The 22,726-nt window shown below is 40.8% G+C and overlaps 1 protein-coding gene across 4 annotated transcripts in view; it reads left to right on the top strand.

Moving 5' to 3' along the window:
- Window positions 1–22,481, top strand: part of TRAK1 (trafficking kinesin protein 1) — a 120,631-nt gene extending 98,150 nt beyond the window's left edge. For 2 of the 4 annotated variants that reach the window (XM_084260147.1, XM_084260148.1), the window contains exons 12-18: window positions 338–414; window positions 2,335–2,571; window positions 3,485–3,801; window positions 7,923–8,252; window positions 16,823–16,925; window positions 18,120–18,208; window positions 21,485–21,621. In XM_084260147.1, the coding sequence (XP_084116273.1) occupies window positions 338–414; window positions 2,335–2,571; window positions 3,485–3,801; window positions 7,923–8,252; window positions 16,823–16,925; window positions 18,120–18,192 (1,137 nt within the window). In that variant the 3' untranslated portion in view covers window positions 18,193–18,208; window positions 21,485–21,621. Of the gene's footprint in view, window positions 1–337; window positions 415–2,334; window positions 2,572–3,484; window positions 3,802–7,922; window positions 8,253–16,822; window positions 16,926–18,119; window positions 18,209–21,484 lie in introns of all 4 variants that reach the window. The other 2 variants (XM_084260149.1, XM_084260150.1) reach the window with 2 other exon arrangements.
- Window positions 22,482–22,726: the final 245 nt, after the last annotated feature.

The following is a 22,726-nucleotide window of genomic DNA, read 5'->3' as shown; positions in this document are numbered from 1 at the left end:
GTGGGTGAGTAGGGAGTTTAGTCTTGGAAGCTGGAGCACCTGAATTCTATTGTAGCCTGTGATTTATTTTTTCCAGATTTTTGATGTTATGTGTTGTTTGTTTAATGATGATAAATACTGTAGCATTGTGATGTAAGCTGTAATTCATCAGTGATTCAAATACATTCATCAGTCTTCCAGCTTTCCAGTCAATTTTCATTTTTAAACCTTTCTCTTTTTTCTTGGAATGACACTTTCTTAGCTATTAATTAATGACTTACAAAAAATCATTATTTTCTGCAATGAAAACCTATTAAATCTGTGATATTTGTTCTTCTTTTGTGCTTACTTCTAACAGGACTCTTTGGCAGCAGAGATAGAAGGGTCAATGAGGAAAGAACTGCATTTAGATGATCCCGACTCTCCTGACTTAGCGTATGACTGAAATGAATTGTTTCCTAATTGATTATACGTGAATTTCCTTATTTTATGAGAAGGGAAAGGACAGGATATAGCTGAGATGGGGATTTAGAAATATTTCTGTCAGAGTGTGAACAGCAGAAAGTAAAATTATTGTCTGTTTATTGGGGTAGTTATATGTTATGCTAAAGCTACCAAAAGAAAACACCTGTAAGTAGGTTTTGCCTTGTCTTAAGAGCTTGTGTCCTCATTCTTGTGTGCTGAGAATGAGAAAAGTTTTGGGGGGTTTTGTTTGTTACCATGTTAGATTTCTTCAGTTAATGATTAGGAAATGAGTTCAATGTTTTGTAACAGAAGTTACAAGGTAGTTAATCTAATCCAGTTTTTACAGGTAGGGCCCTTAGTGTTGATGCATTGCATCTGTGCAGAAGTTACCTTGAATTAAATAAGAGAGTGGTTTGAAACAAGTTAAGCACCTGTGACAGTCCCAGAGCTATAGATAGATACAGCTTGGCAGAAGTGGTGTCACTAACACCAGTTGCACGTGTACTCCAATGAGTTTCTCACCTGTTAGAACAAAGCACAGACTAGTTAATTTGAAACAAGTTAATCCTATTAAAAGAGTCTGTTAAAGAACCAGAGGAAGGACAAAGGAAGGACAGACAGAGAAAGTACAGTAGCCGCTTTCCAGGATCTTTCTAAGTATATTTACCAAAAGCTTGAGGTTACTTAAACCTTCTCTGAGCATGAGCCAAGAATTAGAAATGAGGCTTTGACAGAGTGAAATACTGATTAGAAAAATGTAGGATCAGAAAGATGTTCACATGTTCAAACCACATAGGATCCTTTTGTCCTTCCAGAGTAATCTAACAAGGATAGTTCAACTTATTGTCTCTTATATTGCTACTCATGTACCAAAGGACACTTGTTTGTTCTGTCCCTTACCTTGGTTTTATTTATTTGGTTACAACTGTAATCTTTGTGGGACCATTTATTGCTTCAGCCTTTTAAAGATATAAAACTACAGACTTGGAGCCTACACACAAAGATTGCAGCTGTTGAGCATTCGTGGCCAGAAGGAAAGACATTCGAATGACACTAAATAGAATAAGGAATGCTGTCATTGCTTTACCCTGGTACTGTTACCTTTAAGCCAGAAGGCATGTGCTGTTCTTGTGTTCAGCCATGGTTGAACTGTAAAACAAAGCAGCCATGGCATTTCTGCAGCATGATGTAGGGACAGTTTATTTTGTCAATAAATTTCTGCTGGAGCATCATATGAGCTTAATCTTGAGGCAGGTGAACAGTGTTTGTTATGATATCGGGGCAATGGTGATAAAGAATGAACTGTAGAAGTAGGTCAAAAAATTAGATTTCGAGCCTTGACAGCCTTTCTCTAGACACTTGGTCCACTATCTTTCTGACTTTTTTTTTTTAATTTTTAAATGTTATTTAAAGGGGCTGGAAATTCGTTTCAGAAAGAAAAGATTCAAGACTTGCTTGCATAGAGCTACTCAGTAGAGAAAATTCTCCTGTTGAGTGGATTAAACAGTTAAGAAGTGAATAGAGATCAATTTTGTTTTTTAAAAATTCATTTCTACACAATGTTTTTAAGGGGTTTTTTTTTTTAGATAATGCACTTAAATGCACTTTGACTTTTTATTAATATTTGAGAGGCTCCATGCACATAATTCTCAAATGTTCTACCTAAAATATTCTAGGGATAATGGAAATATTACGCTGATGATTTAATGTAATGTCCAGGCTGTAGCAAATATGGAACCTTATGTGTACTACTTACAGGAACTATAAAGTCAAGGTGGTTGGTGAATCTGTGAATAGGAGGGGCTGTTAACGAACTGTTAGCTGTGTCTCTGTTCCTTCTTAAGGTAAGGAGGCATTGTGTGATTATTAACTGTGTGTATGTCTTACCAGTCATCAGAAACGGGTCTTCGAGACAGTGAGAAATGTTAACCAAGTTGTCAAGCAGAGATCCATGACTCCATCACCAATGAATATCCCAGGCTCTAACCAGTCCTCTGCTATGAACTCGGTCATGTCTAGCTGTGTCAGCACTCCACGTTCCAGTTTCTATGGGGGAGACATCTCTAACGTTATGATAGACAACAAGACCAATAGCATCATCCTAGAGACAGAGTCCTCTGACAACGGGTCAGTACCATAGCACTGGGCTTTGCTTTTGCTGTGTTTCCAACATAAAAGCCAAGTGTTTCTACCTTCCCCTTTTTCTCTTGTGTTGTGCAATTAACATAGTGATGTACATCTTCAAAAGTTACTTTATTTTGTGCTTATAGTTCTTGAGCATTCCAGTTTATTTTAAAAAGAAAGGTTTTTTTGGAAGTACTGTGTACAGGTGTCTGCAGCTTGTGCCTGTTCTGAGATGCAGCAGCACCCGGTGATGTAAAACCACCCTTTGTCTTTGCAGCTGTGGGTCTACACTAATTATATTTTCAGCATTTTACATGAGTGCCAAGGAGTTCTGATCTAAGCAGCATCAAAATTATTTGGATCTTCAAAATAAATGAAGTCTACAGAAACTTATGGATGACAAGAATCAGAACTTTGCTCTTCCAAGTCCTTCTGTCTTCCCCCACTATGTCTCCACACTATGCTGTCTATACTTTCCAGTAAAACTGACTTAATATCTCAAAACAATGAATATTTGTCATCATAATATACTCCTGTGACTCACAGTAGTATTCTTGCAGCCTTGGCCATGTAAGGTGTGGCCTGCTTACTTGAGTTTGTATAACTGTAAGAGACCCACAAGAAGACATCTCTCATCTCCTTGTAGAAGGAAGCTCTTAAGTAAAGCACAGCCTTTCCAGTCGTAGGTTTCCATGAAAGAACTGAGGTTCGAAATGGTTTATTATATGAAAGAAAAAGAAAATACTGGTGTTTGCCTCTGAACTCTCCAGATGAGTAGCAAGTTGTTCCCAGACATAGTAATCTAAAAGCGTTGGTGAATGTCTCAAGACTATTATCTGGAAGTTTTATGCATCTCTAAGATTCGATTTTTTTTTTTTTCCCTTCTTTTGTGTGTGTCTCTCCCATTATGTTTTAGAAATGATGACAGGATGAAGAAGCCTGGAACTCCAGGGACTCCAGGCTCCAGTGACCTAGAGACTGCCCTTCGTAGGCTCTCTCTCAGGCGGGAGAATTATCTCTCGGAGCGGAAATTCTTCGAAGAAGAGCAGGAAAGGAAGTTACGGGAACTGGCAGAAAAGGGCGAACTCCATAGTGGTTCCGTTACCCCCACAGAGAGCATCATGTCACTGGGGACTCACTCCAGATTTTCAGAATTCACTGGATATTCAGGAATGTCGATCAGCAGTCGCTCCTACCTGCCAGAAAAGCTTCAGATTGTGAAACCACTAGAAGGTGATAACAAAGGGCCTCGGCCTTTGTCTGTTCTTCTTAGTGACTCGTTGTGGTCTCTTATCCATCACCAGAAAGCAGGAAATCTTTGCAATACATATTCTTTTTACTTTAGAGATAGTAATCCACGCTGTTGGTTTGAGATCTTCTAGCTAGTATTTTTTCCCGTGAGCCTTAAAAGTGTTAGGAAACAATTCTAGGCGTGGCAGTAAAAGAAATGTTGCAGGCCGCACGTGTGTCAGCAGTGCAGCCTTACATCCAACCTCAATCCTGGTGTTGCCATTTCATGCTTACAAAAGGAAGGTGGTTGAGTGTCTGAAATCTAAGCAGGAAGGGTATTGGCTCATCAAATCTCAGTTCTGCAAATCAGTGTCTGGAAAGACCTTTATCTACTTCAAATAATCCAGTTGCTCTACCAGGACAATTTTTATGATTAAAAATTACCTCTGGTCTTTAATTGGCTGCCATGCATCAGTCTCTATGGCTTTGGTTTCATGTATGAAATGAGGTAGGGTGTTTTTAAGTCAAATTTCCTCCATACGTTGTCTCAGAAGGAGGCAGATGGTAGTCAGGGCTAGAGCTTTATTTCAGAGTTAAGTGCTGACAGAGCACATACAGTCTGCCTGGCTTTCCTCAGTCCTTTCAGGTTGTTGCTGGAAACTAAAGTTGAGTAAATTCCTTCAGGTTTTAAACAAAATAAAACTGTTTTCCCATAGTACTTCACAGATATGCTGCTTACACAACTTAACTTTGATTTCTCTCTCTTCCTTTAACAGAACTCCGGTGTTATATTACATTGTCTATGTGTGTGTTAATTGCAGAAGTTCCCTTTTTCATCTTCTTAGAACAAATTAATTTAATTTGTAAGAAGCACTTATCATGACACATATTCAGAAGCAAAATTAACCTTTCTTGTGTCCTGAGAAAGTGGTGTGCTGTATCTACCCATTCAAATGAAACTAGCCATAGCGCAGAGTCCGTACTGTTTAGCAGTTCCTAATATTTGCTTTCATGAGTGCTTTTAAATGGTCATAAAAATTCTTGTACCACATGAAGGAGGGGATAATCCAGCTTTGTTTCAGTTACTGGTTGCTACCACTGTAATAGATTTCTGTCACCATCCCACTATATCTGCTTTTTTCTTCCAATAAACTCTTAAAGTCTTTATCATCTTTCCATCTGTCTGGGTTTTTTTTTTCCTGGTTTTGTTCATTGTTCTCACTGGGCCACACTTTTTCCGTAAAATTATTGCACCTTTTGAACTATATCCCATATTTGGTTTTACATCTCATTTGTAGTGTGTTTGTGTCTGTTTCTTAAGTTTAGTGTTTGTTACCTCTCATTAAATGCATGTTTATGATGATGTTCCTCACTTCAGCTTAGTTTTTCAACTTCGTGGATCCTTTCAAATGACTGGGGCAAAATACTCTGCTGTACCTGCAGACTGTTAGAAGTTTTTATTACTGTTTTTCTAAGGGTTCTCATGTCATGAAACAGGGAAAGAAAAAACAATCAGTTCTAAAATTCATTTCAGGTTAGTGGCTGCTATTCCTTAAGAGCAATCTTTTAAACCCCTCAGTAAAATAAAATAGGGTGACAGAAGCACTAAGAAGTGAATTTTCTTTTGCACCTTCAAAAAAACCAAAACATTCTGGTGAGATATTTGCTTTGGTTTGGGTTTTGGTTTTAAACCATGCATCTGCAGCTGCTTGTACCATGAGCATGGAATAGCACTCCCAGTGTCCTGTAGGAAAGTTAAAACTTTGGACTGATGATGTCTTCACTCAGTTGTAATTGTGGCAGCACCACGTTTAGAATTTCAGAGCTTCCTCTGCCCCCCATGCTATGCATGCAGTGATGCAGATATCAGGAGTAGCAAAACAAATGCAATTTGTATACTTGATTTTGATTTTAAATTCATTCTCACTTCAGCCTGGCAGTCCCACTGTTGCACACTAATTCCATCCTGCCAGTTCTTTCTGGTAGCATAATTTACAAAACTCCTTTAGTTAGGAACCTGGAACTGAATTTAGGCCAAGGTGATGTATTCCCCCCTTCAATTTGCTGCTTGCAAAGGGGGGTTCCCCCCCCCCTTTTTTTTTTTTTTTTAATTCATGAGGTAGTTGATAACTCTTACATTGCTTTCTGCATTAGTGTTCATTTTCTGTGTGGAAAAAGTTCAGCTCTCTTTCACACATTTTTAGGAGATCAAGATTAAAATAAGAGAAACTCGGGTGTTCCTGTTTGTAACTAAGTTTAGGCCACTTTGATTTCCAGTTTCCATGAGGAACTAAAAGCGTGCAGTGTCAATGGAAATGTTAAAGCTCAAAACTGAATAAATTTCCATAGAAAAGCTGCAAAATGTTACGAATTTATTGCTTGAACTCCACAGGGGTTTTCAGAGTGTAAATTTTGGTGAGCTTTAAGGTGAAAAGGATTACCTCTTCAGCAGTTTACATACAGAAACTAACAAGAGGATCTTACACTTGTGTACTGTGCAGAAAGAAATTTTGTTTTCTAGTGGTTTTTGAGGATATTGTCATACTGCAAAGCTCTCCTCTTTGCATAAGACTTGACATTTTCCCGCACTACTTTATCTTCTGGAATATTTCTTTTATGTAGTTGAAAAAACCCATGATCTTTTGTGAAAATTCAGAAGTAGACTCAAGTTATACAAGTTAGGGATGTTTCTTCAGTAGTTGTTTCTATTGGGGTTGTAATAATTTTTACTTCATGAACCTCAAGAGTCCAAATCAGTCTAAGTCCTCTTTAAGACCTCAAAAAATATGTTGTTGGTTCGTTGTTTTGTTGGTTTGTTTGAAAAAAAGCACTGTTAACCGAAGTAATCTAATTATTCTGAGCTAAAAATTACACTTTAAAAAGTGAGATAGACTTAAGTAAAATGTTGTTTTCTTATCCCAGTTATTCTACAGGATATTTTTCCCATTCACTTCATGGTTACAATAAGCATCCTTGTAATGCAATATCCATATTGGGAAATCACACTTTTTCTCATTCCATAGATCATTTAGATTTTAGATTTAGATTTTTATGTATACTATGCAATGTATTGAACGTTCTTGGTCTTTGAATACTGGTGAGACACTTGTATGCCAGCTTGTTGACTGAATAAATACTCTGCATTGGAGCGAGGCAATAGGAACAAGACCAAAAAGCCCCACTCTGAGCTGTCAGAGATGAAACTAAAGATGTTGCATTTGTGTCCTAAGTCCTGGAATGAACAGTCATTAAGTCACACATTGCAGCACAGTAATGGCTGGTGGACACAGGAAAACACAGGCCCTCATGAGCAGTGTTCAGTCATTACTTGAGGAATTGGATAAATCCACCCTGATTTAAGTGGGCCCATCTCAGTGTATATCTCGATTTATCCTGATATGTTGCTGTTTCTGACACCTTGTCTTCTGTTGAGTGCTGAATATTGAATACTTTTCTCTGTAAAACACAGATCCATCCTCACTCAAAACGTTTTTCTGCCAAGGATGAAGTTACAGGTACAGTAGCAGTTAGTTACGTAGTAGCTGAGTTCCTGTAGCAGAGGGGCTCAGGTAGGGGCCGTACCAGTACTTAGATGTACAGTTCAGAGATTATCTGCTTACAGATCATGCCTGGAGTTGACATGGCTTTCTAACGCTGTAGAAAGCTGAATGACTGCTGTTCTTGGTGCCATTCTTAGTGTGAGCTTCATGTGGGGCTGTGCAGTGTATGATCCTCTTAGAGCTTGCTGTGATAGTGCTCAGGTCAACTGTAAATATAAATACATAAAGTCTTTCTGTTCCTGCTTAATCCTGTGAATTTAGGACGATGAGAATATTGACAGGAGGGAATGTGCATGTACACAAGTATGGCACATCTCACAGCCAGACTTTGCCTGTCTAAGTGCTGATGTCATAATTTTATTTCCTGTTGATCTGGAAGTGCTGAGTGCCATGTCTTTTAGAAATATTAAAGCCTATAAATGTTAAACCCAGAGACATTAAAGATTTGGAGCTTCCCAACCTTTGGTCTTCTGGTTAAATTCAGTGGAAATTTCTGGGGTTTAGGTCCTGGGTTGACTGACTGCTTACTGATTCATGCTGGTTGTTTTTGTGTTCCCTTTCAAGGTTCTGCCACTTTGCACCACTGGCAGCAGCTGGCTCAGCCTCACCTGGGCGGGATCCTGGACCCGAGGCCTGGAGTTGTCACTAAGGGCTTCAGGACCCTGGACCTGGACCTGGATGAAGTGTACTGCCTTAATGACTATGAGGAAGATGAGACAGGTGACATTTCTTACAAGGGCCTAACTACCTCGACGCCAGTTCAGCACACAGAGACCTCAGGTGAGAGGTCACAAGCACAAGTGACTGTTTCAGACAGCAAGAATAACCCCCGCCAATCTCAGGCTTTCACAGAGGAGATGCAGGAGGCCGCGACTGACGATGATGAGGGGTCTGGTGAGGGAAACTCATTAAGTCCAGTAAAACTGACATCTTTACAGGATTTTGATTACTGGGCCATTCTCACATCTCTCCAGAACAGCATCCATAGTATTGCTTTGTGTGTAGCATCCGCACGTTAAAGCGTGCAGTGGTTAGAACGTAACCATTCTAACATTGGCTCAAAATAATAATAAGCTTTTAATTTGATTTTATTTTTCCAATAACAGCATCTGTGGTCAATATTTTAGTCTATTTTGATAAGAGAAGGCTGCTAAAAGGAAGCGGTTTCATTCACAAACCTTTGTGTGGCACGTAAGCGACTTGTATGTGTGTTGAGTGCACGCACTTCAGTGTATATAATGTATAGACCTTATATGTTTTGTATGCTTAGAGAGCACATATTTTTCTGACTGTCCATAAGAGGTGATGCCATGCTTTAGATTTTGTACTGTGAGGGAAAAACCAAAGATGAAATGACGACAAAAGGTGCATCTAAGCTGCCTTTGCTGAAACAAATGGAAGTGCCTTGAAAATCAAGGAAAGAAATTCTGCAGGTTTAATTCCGTTACCTCAGGTACAGTTACCTGCTCTTATGTTCTCTTTGAGACAAAGAATTAAGAGGAGGTTTTTATACAGAGAATAACATTTCCCTCATTCCCTCTCCATCACGCTACTAAATTCTACTCTTCCTATTTATGCCATATGAAGACTTGACCATTTTTAAATGACGCAGTAACACGTGGGTTATTAGATACTCTGAACTGACATTTGCAGTCCATTATTGCACAGGTTCTCAGTCTATAGATATGCCTTACGTTTGTACATTTTCTTTTTTTGTCATTGCTTTGGGGGGGTGGGAGTGCTGTGGTGGGTCACTTTTAATAAGCTGGATAGGTGTGTTTAGTCTCATTAAGATTTGCTACTGGCAAAGAATTATATTTAGTCCAGAATCAGAAAAATACCGAACTCCTTTTTTCTTGTTTTTACTTAGCTACATCAAATGAGGACACTTCCTTGCCCTCCTTGTTTTGGAATAGATCATAATATATCATTTGAATGTTCTTTGGAAGATTAGATTGTCTCAGGGCTAGACAACAACATTTCTGTTATTGTGGTGAAATGCAGAGTGTCCTCACCTCTCTCCAAAATATCATTCAGTGCTTTCAGCTATTGGATATAAGCTACTTTTTGAGTCAGTTGTGTTAAGGTTAGACTTTGACTCATCATTTAGGTTGGAAAAGACCTTTAAGGTCCTCAAGTCCAACTGTTCACCTAACACTGCCAAGTCCACTGCTAAACCATGTTCCGAAGCACCACATCTATGGGTCTCTTCAATACCTCCAGGGATGGTGACTCAACCATTTCCCTGGGCAGTGGTTGTGTGGCATTGTCTTTATTCTGAGAGATCCATTGTCTGGGAATAATGACTGTTAACTTTTTATATTAATTTGAAAATAATGTTTTTGCAATTGTCTTCAGGTTTTTTTATATTATCCAGGTGTTTATCGTTTTGAAGAGTAAATAACAGCAAGAAAAGCTGGAAGTCTAGGAAATATAGACTGTAATAATTGGCATTTTTAGAGTATGGAATGAAAGACTTTAGAAAAGATGTGATATTTTTAAATGTGTTGCTGTGCAGAAGAAGGGAACGAGCATTTCGTGTACTCAGGATTCAATAATTGTGCAAAAATAAAAGCTATTCAGGTTACACTTTGAAGAGTTTTCTACTTGTAAGAATATTCAACACAGGAACATGTCAGAAATTTGGAAACCTTATTGTCATGGACTAATCACAGACAGGGATATAGATATAGCTTAAGTTTTTTGGTTGCTTTGTTTTTTAAGAACAGATTAGTAAAACATCTGTAATGATTTGGAAACATTCTTTGGAGTAGAAAAATACATGTATACCTGTGCTGTGATTACAGACTGGCAAGACAGGCTAGTAATTAATTCTCTCCATTTCCTTTCTCCATTGCAGTTTGAATACAGGTCACTGTTACTACAAGGTTATTCCCTGGTTACTACTGATGTTGTCTGGGAGAACTCTAGTTCTCTCAGACAAGGTTTTTAAGCATATTCCCTACCTTACAAATGGGCAAATAGATAAAATCTATGAAATTGTCCTAGTAATCTTATTTTGTTGTCTGTTGTTTGCTGACTAATTTTGATACGTTACACAAATAGAGACATTGGCCAATATTAATAACTTTGTGTAGAATAGACAGAAGTTCCACAAAGTTCTATTTCCCATTCTTTATCCTTGCTCCAGATTGGCCAGCAGCTTAGGGTGTGGGAGGATCCACGAATTCATGAAACACAACTGCATCATTATTGGTTGTGTTGCTCAGATGAAGCAAAGATACTGCTGCGTGGGCTGTATGCTGAGGCACTTTGTCAGGCAGTATACAGGGAAAAGCTAATTGTGGATGCTTCCAGAGCAGGCATTTACTGCTGCTGAGGGTCTGCCATCTGCCCACTGAAGAGCACCTTTCAGGAGGAGAGATGTGTGCTTTCGAATTTATTTTGTTATTAAATGTTATGCAACCATTGCTCCTCTTGAAAAGCACCTTGTCAGCATCCTTTCTGCTTCTCCCTGATTTCTCCGTAAGAACCGTGGCGCAGGCAGGGGTGTGTATTGTATGGACACGCGTCTCCTTAGAGCCCTATCACGAGCGCAAGGTGATCGCCTCGTTGCTTGCGTGGTTGTGGGGGAGATTTCAGGCAAGAATCTCTCTTGCTAAGGAGTGTGGAAGTAGAACAAAAAGGGTGGGAAAAACCTATTTTGGATACAGTCTTTAGTGATTTTGCTTGTAATCCAGGGCAGCTCCACTGTGGAAAAATCCTAGCTCAAGAGGTTCATAAAAGCAGGAAAGGTCCCGTTGGCAGGCCATAGAGAGTGCCAGTCTAGAGCTACAGGTCTGCTAGCCAGAGAACAAAACATCTTTGGAAATACCATGCCTATAAGGACTTCACAGGAGGTGTAAGTCCTCTTAGTCTTTTGGGTGGATGTCTGCTTTATTTGACAAATATGCTTTTAGGGTTGTATCTTCGCAGTTTTTCACTGGAGATGTTCTCCAGCAAAGTACTATGAGGTCCTGTTTTGGCTGCCATTTTGTGGGCATGCAGAGTGCTGCTCAAGATGAGTCGTAAAAGAAGTTATCTTAATATCCTCAGGAGGATGTTTAACATCAGCTCTGAAGAACAAACGTTGCTGGTAGTGCCAAAGATGTCTTGGAGCCAAAATAAGTGTATTCAGAACACAGTATCAGTTGTTTCTTGTTGAGTTGATGGATAGAGTCAGAAATCATTCTGACAATGTAAGCAAAAAAGTTATGATCCTTAAATTTTCCTGTCCCTACATTAATATGTTGTATCCATTGGTACCTAAAATACCTTCCTCACTGCCTGTGCAGATTATATTTTAATTATGGCACTGAAAATTTCAAAAGAAAATTAACACACGTGTAATTTATGACCTGCAGTTGGTCTGTCAGGGCTACATACTGTGTGTGTGGGCTCAGTAATTTTATGGAAGATTGTAAATTCCAGAATTGCAATTTCTGGCTTAATACCCAGGAATGGTTTGAAACTTGTGTATCACTTGAGTAGATGCTCAGCATAATTGGAATGGCAAAGAAGTTCTAGGGGATGGCGTTGTTAGTGCCATCTAGGACAAGTAATTTTTTGCAATGCAAATTTTTAATAACTTCAAAAATTTTTTAGTAATACATTTTTTAAAAAAAAATCTTTGAAAGAAACTGTGGTATAAACTGTCCAGTCTGTTTTAGGGGATGGGTTGGGGGTTTGTTTTGTTGTGTTTTTTTTTAATCCACTGGCTTTCATGTTTCCCTTAAAAAAACTCCAAGCCATTCAAAGCACTTACTGTTGTGAATGTTCTTATTTTCAAGTTGGAAGGGCTGTGCTTGATTCATGCATGCTAGACTTTGATGCATGAACCGGTCTTTCAGTACTTGTGTGAATTAGTTCCACTGATTGATTGATTGATTAATTGCTTTGAACAGAACACATGCACAGCATTATGGGATCCAGCCACCTTGTACTTCATGTTTAGACCTTAACAAGGACATGGAGCTCTTTCCAAATAGATGCCTAGAAAAACACATAATGAATGTCTTATGTTTAAGCTCGTTTCAGCAGGATCACTTACATGCTTCTAAGATGTTACTTTTGTACAGAAAAGCAATAAATTTTGTAACTCTTCTTAGAGCGAAGGTATGGGTGCATATTTAAATACATTTTTATTTCAAGTTGCATGAATATTTCACAGTAATTATTTCTTTAAGAAAAATCTGTCAGCATTTGCTATCTCTGCTGTTAAAATGCTAGAATTTTAATTTTGGATCATGGCCTGCATAAGATCATGTTGAAGCCACATTAAATACATTGAAGTCTTTTTATATCTGAGTTCTCTGGTTATATGCATATGAGAAGGAGACATTTAGAAGAAAGCTAAGAAAATCCTACCCAAATAATACCTGTCCTGGTTCAGCTTTTCATCCCTTCTGTTTCCAAAGGCAAAATAAATGGGAAGTTTGGATATGCAGATACTGAGAAAATAATTTTATTGTCAGTTGTTTAAGAAATGTAGCAGGACTAATGCTCTTGGCATAGATGTATGGATTCTTGCAGGGTTTTGAGCATTCATGGTTGCCCCTAAAACCAGAATTTTCTGAGAACATTCTAGCAATATTTTCTGAAGGACATCTGGAGGCACCTACACACCTTTCAGAGTGCACTGTGCTCCCATTTTACACTTGTGTTTATCACCCATCTCCATTTTGGTGTTGTAGTTCACTTGAGTATCAACTCCAGCACATACCCTATAATCTCCCTGTTCTGTCAGCCAGGAGTTTTCAGTGCAGGTAGCACTGGGTATTGGAGCTTCCACCTTTGGTCACTTGGAAGGGGTGAACTCTGAATTTAAGGGAGTACACAAAGCAGCTGTCTTGTCCCATGGATCCTAATGGGGAGACTGGGGGAAAAAGTGCCTCTTTATTATTATCCTCTTCCAAAGTTGTCAGAGCTTTTCTTCTATTCAGCAATAAAATAATTGGCTAATGCTTTAAAACACCATCTCCATCTCTTGCTCTAAGGACTGGCCACCCCAGTTATCATCCTATCCAACCCGATTGTCATCCCATCCCAGTCCCACCAGCCTGTGCTGAAGAGATGTTCGAATGCTGCTGCTGTCTCTTCTGAAAGATCAGGGAACCAGATTTCCTCCTTTTATTAAAACATGCCCAATAAGTGATGAGCAGAATCACTTCCTTCAGACTTAGGCTCAAACTTCACCTTTGTGCCAGTCTGCATCAAGCCATATCCTGTAAATTTCTGTGGGGGTTTTAATTTTTATTTCATTTTTGTGTAAATCTGTATTTGCCAGGATAACCATTGATATAAAATGCTGCTGACAGCTGTTTGCCTCCTCACTGTTGAGATAGGGTGATGGCAAATTTGAGATTGGAACTGATTGTGCAAGAGTCAGTGGTAGTTTAGTGCAGCTGCCTCTTACTAATACTCCCCACACTCCATTTATCTGACGCCTTTTTGTGTCCAGGGTAGGCCTCCTGTGACTTCACACCTTTCTCTGCGCTAACTGGTTGAAAACCCAGATTTAATGATATTTTGAGGGTTCCCTGAGCAGAAGACGACTCTGTCCTATCGCTGTTTGCATCCTGCAGAGGGGCCCATAAGCTCTGAGGACTGAAGCTGGGGCTAAACATCACTATCTGTATGAAATCAGTTTTGAGTGGGGAAAGCCCTTTTTTACCAGGAGATGGAGCTCTCTGCAGTCAGTTTGACTAGTGCCTGCCTGGTTACCCCTCCTCAGTGTGTGTAAAGGTGTTTTACAAGGGTGTTTGTGCATATGGAGGAGACTCCTTCAACTATAATGGTTTGCGTTTGTTCCCCACCATGCCTAAGAATTGTTTGAGACAACTTAATGAGGTAAAGTATCATTAATTTCTGAGAGGCAAAATATGATCAGGCAGCAATCTGATGTGTAGTTTAAATTTTAATTTCTGGGGAAAATGCAAATACAGTTTAGTTTATGGTTTCCTGGTGGGTGAAATTACACAATGTTTTTGGAATTTTTGTTAAAACACTGCATTATGTACAGATTCTTTTCCATGCTGATATGAAGCCTCATTGTTAATCATCTACTACTTTGAAAAAGAGGGTATGAATAAAACATTTTCTCAGACACAGTCACATGGAGCAGATGTTTATATTTAAAATAATACTTCACTGTGTGTACATGTAAAGATAGTCTCTCAAATAAGTTTACATATTACTTCCTCACAAACTTAGACCAACTTAAGAGGTGACCATTCTTGTGTAAAATTATGAGGTTAGGAGTGAATCGTTTTGTTTCTGTTTTACAAACTTTGTTCATTTACAGCAACAGGTTCTCACTCTCTTTGTATTGTGACCAAAGGATGGAAAATGCTACAGCAATGTGATACACCTCATTGTTGACTGATGGAGGATCAAGCTGGTACAGGACTTTCTTAGTGGTATTTGAGGGTGGAACTGATCCTTGGAAATGGATTTTAATCTAGAGAATTTCAATTTGTTTCCTCTTGCTGGAGTCAGCGATTTCTCTACTTTTAGCAGCCTTCTCCTATCTCTGACTCATTAATAGCAATGAGTCTTGCTTTTGCTAATGCAGCTGTGTACCTTCAGTGTGCCTGTTTCCAATCTGAGGGGATGCCCAGTGGATATTACAGATGGGGAAATTGCATTTATTGTATTACAGCTATGTGCTTTGGGTTGAGCTTGCAATCTTAAACTGGCATTGCTTTATTCTGTTCTCTATTCATCATCCAGGGATAATTGCTGTGTTTCTACCTGATTCATGTTTGAAGTCCTTTGTTTTCTCTAAATAACCAACTTTTTCATGTCCAGTTATTCGAGCTCTTTCTCCAGATTTTCTTTTAACTCTCTGCAATACGGAGAGAATCATGATTGCTAGGCTGTGCTCCCTTGTAATAGCTTTTGTAGCGCTCCCACTAATCTCTAAAGCAACTGGATTCCTGAAGCATCCTAATTACCGTCTCTGGAGGTGAAGTAGAGCTTGTTGTTATGTGATGCTGTGCTGACATTTGAGTGTGTTAACACGACACTCCAGTGGGTTTTTTAGCAATAGCCTCCTTTGATGTACAGCAGTACGTTCCGGCGCTAACTCCCAAGTTACCTCACGTTGTTCGCTTAGCCACTTCTGCTTCCACTGCTCACACTCCCCGTGCTCCAGCCTTCACACACTGCTTATATGTGTTCTTAAAGGACTTTCTAACTGCACACGCCGTCTCGGAGCTGTGATGCTTTATATATGAAAAAGGGAACACAGCCACGATTAAGATTTGCCTTGCTTCTTCTGCTAAGCATCTCTGGAAGTTCAGAATGGTGTCTGGTCTAGTCGGTCCGTCTGTCTGTCCTTTGCAACGTGTTGAATAGTCGTGTACCGTGGTATTAAAATGTGGCTTAATCAGGGAATGGCTCAGAGGGATGGGAAGGGCTGAGAGGGAGGGAGCTGCACACAGTTTTTATTGTGCATGTCTTTTGACCACTGCTAGGTCTGGATACTGAGTAAGAGATCCTATGCAATCATGATATCTTTGATGTAATATTTAACTCTGGGTGTTTTTCAACCAGCTTTTCAGATGCATGGCTCTTAAATTTTGTAGTTATTCTGCAATGCCCACGGCTGCATTATGCAGCAGGTTAGTAAATCCAGAGAAGTAGCTCTAGTAAGAAGAAAGAAGCCAACTTAAGTCCTTCGTTTCTTTAAATTGTGAGCTGTATTGCTGCTTTCCTGAATTACTGACACGCTGACTAGGCGGTGTCTTTACAGCCATGTTTGAGAGGCAAATGCTTTACTACTTTGCTTACAAATGTTAGAAAAACCTGCTGTAGTGCAGCTGGGGGCATACCTTTCTAAAGAACCTAAACACACACACAGGAGAACTGTCACAGATGTACAGTAGTGGATCCAACAAAACTATCACTTTCCTTACTGTAAATGTTAAAATCAGAGATGAAGGAATAGTGCTATGAGTCCGTCCCCTCCCCAGGTTTTCAGTCTGTGTTCCCATAACAAACTGGATCCATTACTGAGGAGTCATGAGGGTACCTTTTTGTGGATCAATCTAAAAGCTGAAATGGACAAGCATTCAGCAAACCTTATGCTCCTGAGCTGGTACTAAAAAACACTGCTTGTAATTTCCACTGATGGAAGTGGCTAGTTTAGATGAGGACTAGCATTTTGAGCACTGCCTTCTCTAAGTAACTTCTGAGCAAGACTCACCTGCAGTGTTAGTGATCATGGGGGGAAGCTTCTGCAGACCCTTTTAGCACTGGCCTTGGAGTCCTAGATACATGGGGTTTTATTTGGAGGACAAGTGTTTGTCACAACCCTGGAATGCTTCTGTATTTCACTTTTCTTGCATTGATCCTGTCTGAGGTACCTCATCACTTTTTGCATCTGTCTTATCAGTACACAGAAGTTCGGTTTTTCCCCTTTTCTGTGTAAAATGCAAAGTATTTGCTTTTTTTTAATTTAGTACCTCATCCTGGGAAGTGCATGTCACAAACCAACTCCACCTTCACCTTCACCACCTGCCGCATTCTGCACCCTTCCGATGAACTCACACGAGTCACACCAAGGTAAGGGCTTCCTGTGATGGCAGAGCCTTCAGCTCCTGTGTGGTCAGAGTTCTCACTGTACGGAAATGCAGAGTAGCTGCATTGGTGAACTGCACCACACACACACAATTATTCTTCCCATTTTGAGTTTCCTTGAACTGATATGTGGTGTTTTACAAAGCCAGCCAAAATATCTTAAATTTTGTTGGCTCTAGCTAAAATATTGCAGGATCAGATGTAAGTTGGTTTCTAATATCCAGATGTGACTACTCTTGATTCCAAACTAGTTGTAGTCCTCACATGTGAGTGCACAGAAAGTGGTCTCTCACATGGGAGAAAAAGGGATGTGCAGGTAAAGAAATCCAGGAAGTACGTGAGGAGTGGAGGAGGAAATATGCTTTAATCAAAACTAGGGAGTCATCTACTTTGTTCCTTGGTGTAATTGTTGGAAGTGAGTTCTTAGTAGCCAGATTGAAACAAATGAACTGGCTCAATAATAGCAATGGGCATGTATAGGCAGTTCATGCCAATAGAAAGCAGCTCTTTAGTCTTATAGAAGGGTAAGACCTGAGAACCAGAGTGGGTGAATAAATGACAAACCTAAAGAGGGTTAGCAAATAAGTATTTAAAGAATGGTTTGGGGGATTTTTTTTTCTGTTTTGAAGGACAATGTCTCATGGCGTTCTCTGTCCATTGTGTAGATCCCCATTCAGAGGTGTGGTGTGTCTAAACTTGTTTAGACACAAGGTGGGCACTGACTCCCTAAAGAACACGTGAAAAGAAAGGGTATTAAATATAAAAACTTGTGAGGTGGAAGGGAAATGGATGATGATTAATCATAACGTTTCTGCTTCCCTTTCTGAACGAAGTTAATTGTGGCCTGGCTGGTTTTCCTTTGCTCTTTTCTGTCGTCTTCTTCCCTCAACACTGTTACTGAAGAGATAATTTTATTTGGCTGCGGACCTATTTTTGTATTCTTATGGTTGCATTGCTGTTTATTGTGGTCATAATAAACTCCTTGATCACATTGGTTACTTAATCTAACAAATCAGCCATAACTGACAGCTAAATCCAGTACCTTTTCAGGTCCCTTAGTTACACCAAAGCTCATCCATCATTCATTCAGGAGGAAAAGGTGCGAAATAAATAATGTAATGTCTTCATCAGACGTGTTCAAGGAGCTCCTCCTTACCAACTATAAATGATTCTTCACAGGTCATGTGAGGAAGACGAGGAGACTGCATTATGTGTCGTTGTACTGAGAGGAGGTATAGGGCAGACACCATGACCCAGTGTGGCAGGGGGTGAGCAACGCTGCCAGCCGTGTCCGTGTTGGCAGGGTCATGTACAAGGAATGCCAGTGTGTGTGGCACCAGCTAACCCAAAAAGTTTGGCTGTTCACCTAACCCAGGTGATGCTCTAACCTGACTAAATTTCATCTAGCTAAATGAGGTGCTCATTTATTTGTTTCTCTTCTCAGTCTAACCCTGAAACTGTCACTGGGCTGAGTTACTGAGGCCACTTGGAGACCGTTCCTGTGGCTGTGCCCAGGCTGCTCTGCAGTGTTGGTCAGTTTGATGGGGAAAAGGTTTCCAAGTTAATGCAATACCAAAAAACCCAACACCTACATAACTGCTTTCTTGCAGGGATGTATTTTATTTTTATTATTGGACTGGAGTGTGTCTTTGTGCTGGCAAATTAGTAGAAATACTAATCTAAATAGCTGTGGAGCTGGAAAGAATGAAGCTGTTGGAGTTAATAAGCCTTTGGAGTGCTGTAGTTTTCATCTCATGGCTAGGACATCTTAAAAGCCTGATAATTAACACTCTGCACTTTGATTTCCACAATCTACTTGTTCGTGCCATGTAGAGAGTCAGTTCATGCAGTAGGTTCTCCTTCTCCTCCTTTTCCTTCCCTCATGCTTGTCACCACTCTGTCTGTACTTCTGTGTGTAGCCAGCATGGGAGGTGCATCACAGCGGCTGTCACTGCTCTTCAGTGCTGCCGTGGAGTAAGAGTTCTGAAGATCCAGCTCGAATCAGTGCTTAAGAGGAGAATTGTGAACTCTTTCCACTTCAGGATGTGTGTGTGCTGCTGCAGTGGGCCTGTGGCCTCCTTAGCTGTGCTCTGAGGAGCTTCTCTCCTGATGCTCATCTAGTCCAGGCAGAACACTGAGGATGTACGGAGCACTTGCCTTACTGCATCTGTCATGTGCACTGGCAGCCACAGCTCGTGGGAGGGTGCAAGAAGACCAGTTCCAGAGACACTTAGCAAGGCTGCTTTTCACATTACACCACTCTCAGTAAATGATTTCTCAAACGTGTTTCAAGTTGGAGTGTGTAGGATTCCTCTTGTTGAATCACAACTGCAGGGTAAAAATCCCTTGGCAGTTTCACTTGCTTATGGTAGAAGTCAGTACAGTCCCAAATCACTGGAGAGAGCACGTTCATCAGATCTTATTTAATCAGAGAGAAGACATGGCTTGAGACTTCAGCATCAGGCTATTATTCCCTTAATTAAGGAGTGTCTTAAATATGTTAAAGTACTGATGACTTTTAGAAGATGCAAACCAGGGTTTGTAGTGTTGTATTAACGTCTGTCAGCAGATCACTATATGCCACTGGACAAAGTTCTAAGCTCATCAGAAACTGTGTCTCAGAACAAAGTGCTCCTGGATCTCTAATCAGTAGTGTTGGTTGCCCAGAGATCATTAATGCAGGGTGAAATGGGATTGCAGATCCCAGTCAAGACATCATTTGCCCGTAGGAGCAAAAAGGATGTGATTGAGAAGACCTGAGGCTTCTCTGCGCCTAGAAATCCAACCAGATTGTCTCAGTGTGGCTATTTGATGCATTTCTTGGTACAGAGAACCCAGCTTAAGTTGTATGTTATGGCTGAGCCCAATCCAACAGTGTGGTTCTGCTGAAAAGGGAAGATCCCGCTCTATCTCCTGTTCTTCCCTCACTTAGCTGCTTAGTTTTCCCACTCTCTTGCATTGGCTCTGGCTCTTTGCTGAGTGTCTTCTACTTGCTAACCTGGTGAGATGAAGATTTCTTCCTTTGAAGAGTGCTGAGCTCTCAGGTCAGCGAGTTCTCTGTTAGCATCAGGTGTGGTGGTGTTCAACACCCTTTAAATGCCATTAGAGGGGATCCATGCCTAGGAACTACTACTGTGGAATTTAATTTTTTGTGTCTCTGTACATAAATCCCATCATTTGAGCATGGTTAGAAAGAGTCAGAAATCTTTTTTTGGGGTTGTTTTTTTATTTAAAGGTGTATGGAACCCTTGGGATTTTCCCAAACAGACATGAATTGAGAGTGTCATCAACGTCCCACATGCCTTGTTTCTGGAATAACTGAGTACACCATGACTGAATGCAGGGTGTACCTCACACCTCCATAAATCTTGAGTAGGAAATTACCCATTGGATAAACATGCTGTGGCAAACCTGATCGACAGGGAATGAGAGATTTTTTAAAGGGTGGCACTGCAGTGCCTGAAACACTCAAACTTTGCTGTCAGTGAGACCATGTACTGTGGTACCAGAGGATTTGGAATATTTCCTTTGGTAATTTGGAAGTAGATGCTGCTGTCTGATATGCCTCAAGAAATGCCAACCCCTAATAACCAGCGGTAGTGTGCTTAAGGACACAAAATGCAGTGTGATAGCATTGAACTGACGCGGTGCCCCTCACTGGTTCTAAGTGTGCAGGTTGCTGCCCATTCCATACTTCCTTGTCCACTGTCTGTACATAGTTCATGTTCAAAAGAAAGAACTGGAATTGAGGAGCAATTTAGCCCTTGTTGCAACTACACAAAATAACGTTTTACCAAATTAACAGTAGAATGGCTTTTTGTCATGCTTGGTTTGCCTCTATCCGACTGACATTGGCCACCTGACAACCAAGAGCTTGACTGCATTTTTCTCATTGCTTTTGATGATTATTTACACTGTTGTGCAGCCCCATAAAGTGTCAGATCCCACCTCCCCTTCTGCTTTAATAAAGCAAATTCTGCAGGCAAAAGTAAGAGGGGAAGGAGGCTTTGACCTTGAAGACTTGAATGTTGATGACAACTTCCAGCAGCTTTGCTACAAATGCTTCTGTAGCAAATGTCTCCCTCCTCCCTTGCTGCTGTCTCTGCTGTGACCCAGCAGTCCTAGAAGCACTAGCAGTTGGGTCTGCTCAGAGATGATATGAAGAAGTCAATCTGTCTTGCTTATACCATCAGTCAAGTACCCCCGTTTGCTTGTCTCATGGAAGCAACTGGAGGTTGTGATAGGTGGTAGATCAGGAAGAACAACTGAAGGTGCGGATCACAGACCCATCAATTTAATAGTTTTTCAGAAGAAATGGGGGGTGGGCAGGGGGAGTGTGCTAGTCCCATGAAACTGGGTGGTGAAGTGTGCAAGTGGAGAGATGTGTTTTGCACTCATCATCACTTGTGAGGAGCCTGGGAACTCTCAGTTGCCCGATCACTCTCAAAATGGACAGAAGGGCCCATTCAGGGTTAAAAATCTTGCTTGCAATAGGTTTTAATTCCATAGTAGAGAGAGTAATTTGTCTGCTCCTTTGCTTTCAGCCTTAACGCAGCACCTACTCCAGCTTGTGGCAGCATTAGCAATCTGAAAGGCACCCCAGCGGCTACTCCCTGCACCCCTCGGCGTCTGAGTTTGGCCGAATCCTTCACTAACCTCCGGGAATCCACGACGACGATGAGCACGTCTCTGGGGCTGGTGTGGCTGCTGAAGGAACGGGGCATCTCAGCAGCAGTGTACAATCCGCAGAGCTGGGACAGAGCCAGCAAAGGCACCCTCCTGAACACGTACCTCCCTAAAATGGCCATCATTCCTTCCACTCCACCCAACTCACCTATGCAGACACCTTCTTCTTCCCCTCCATCTTTTGAGTTCAAGTGCACCAGCCCACCTTACGACAACTTCTTGGCTTCGAAGCCTGCTAGTTCAATCTTGAAGGAGGTGAGGAATAAAAAGAACATCAGGAACAGTGAGAGTCAGACCGACGTGTCTGTTTCCAACCTTAATCTCGTGGACAAAGTCAAGAGGTTCGGTATCGCCAAAGTCGTGAGTTCAGGGCAAACATCAGCTCCTCCTTTAACTGATGACCAAGGACCTCTTCTCTGTGGGGCACAAGGACCAGTGAGGGCCCTTGTTCCCGGAGGCCTGGCACCAGATGGTCTCCCATTGGGCTGCCCTGCCGTGACCAGTGCCATCGGCGGCATCCAGCTGAACACTGGCATCCGAAGGAATCGGAGCTTCCCCACCATGGTGGGTTCCAGCATGCAGATGAAAGGTCCGACGTCCCTCACTTCGGGGATCCTCATGGGAACCAAGCTCCCGAAGCAAACTAGCTTACGGTGAAGGACTTTATTTTTACAGCTAGTCTTTTTAAATAAAAATCCTCGGATCCTTTCGTCCGATCTCCTTTTCCTTTCCCCGCTACCCCTTTCATTGCCTCTTGAGGTCGACAAATCAACTTCGTGCCTAACGGGAGAGATGTGTAAACTTTGTATAAAATGTGTAAATATGTCCCAGATCTATTGTAACTAACCAGATTCTTTTACTGGTGACTTGAGTGCAGAAGGCTCTACGTGATGGTTGCCGTGTTGAGGTTAACTTGCGAACCTTTTGAAAAGGTTTTGGGTTTGTTGCTTGTTTGTTTGTTGTTTTCTTTTTTTTTTTTTTAAGATGCACTGAAAAATAAACCCAGAAAGAACAAAACCAACAAAAAAAACTTGAGTAGGGTAAACGTGAATTCTGTAGCTAGCCTCACTTGAGCTGAAGGTGCATGGGAAGCTATTGAA

Source organism: Gallinula chloropus, assembly GCF_964237585.1.
Source record: "Gallinula chloropus genome assembly, chromosome: 2".
Taxonomy (NCBI): domain Eukaryota; kingdom Metazoa; phylum Chordata; class Aves; order Gruiformes; family Rallidae; genus Gallinula; species Gallinula chloropus.
Note: the sequence above shows the minus strand (reverse complement) of the source record. Positions and strands in the feature narration are given on the sequence as shown.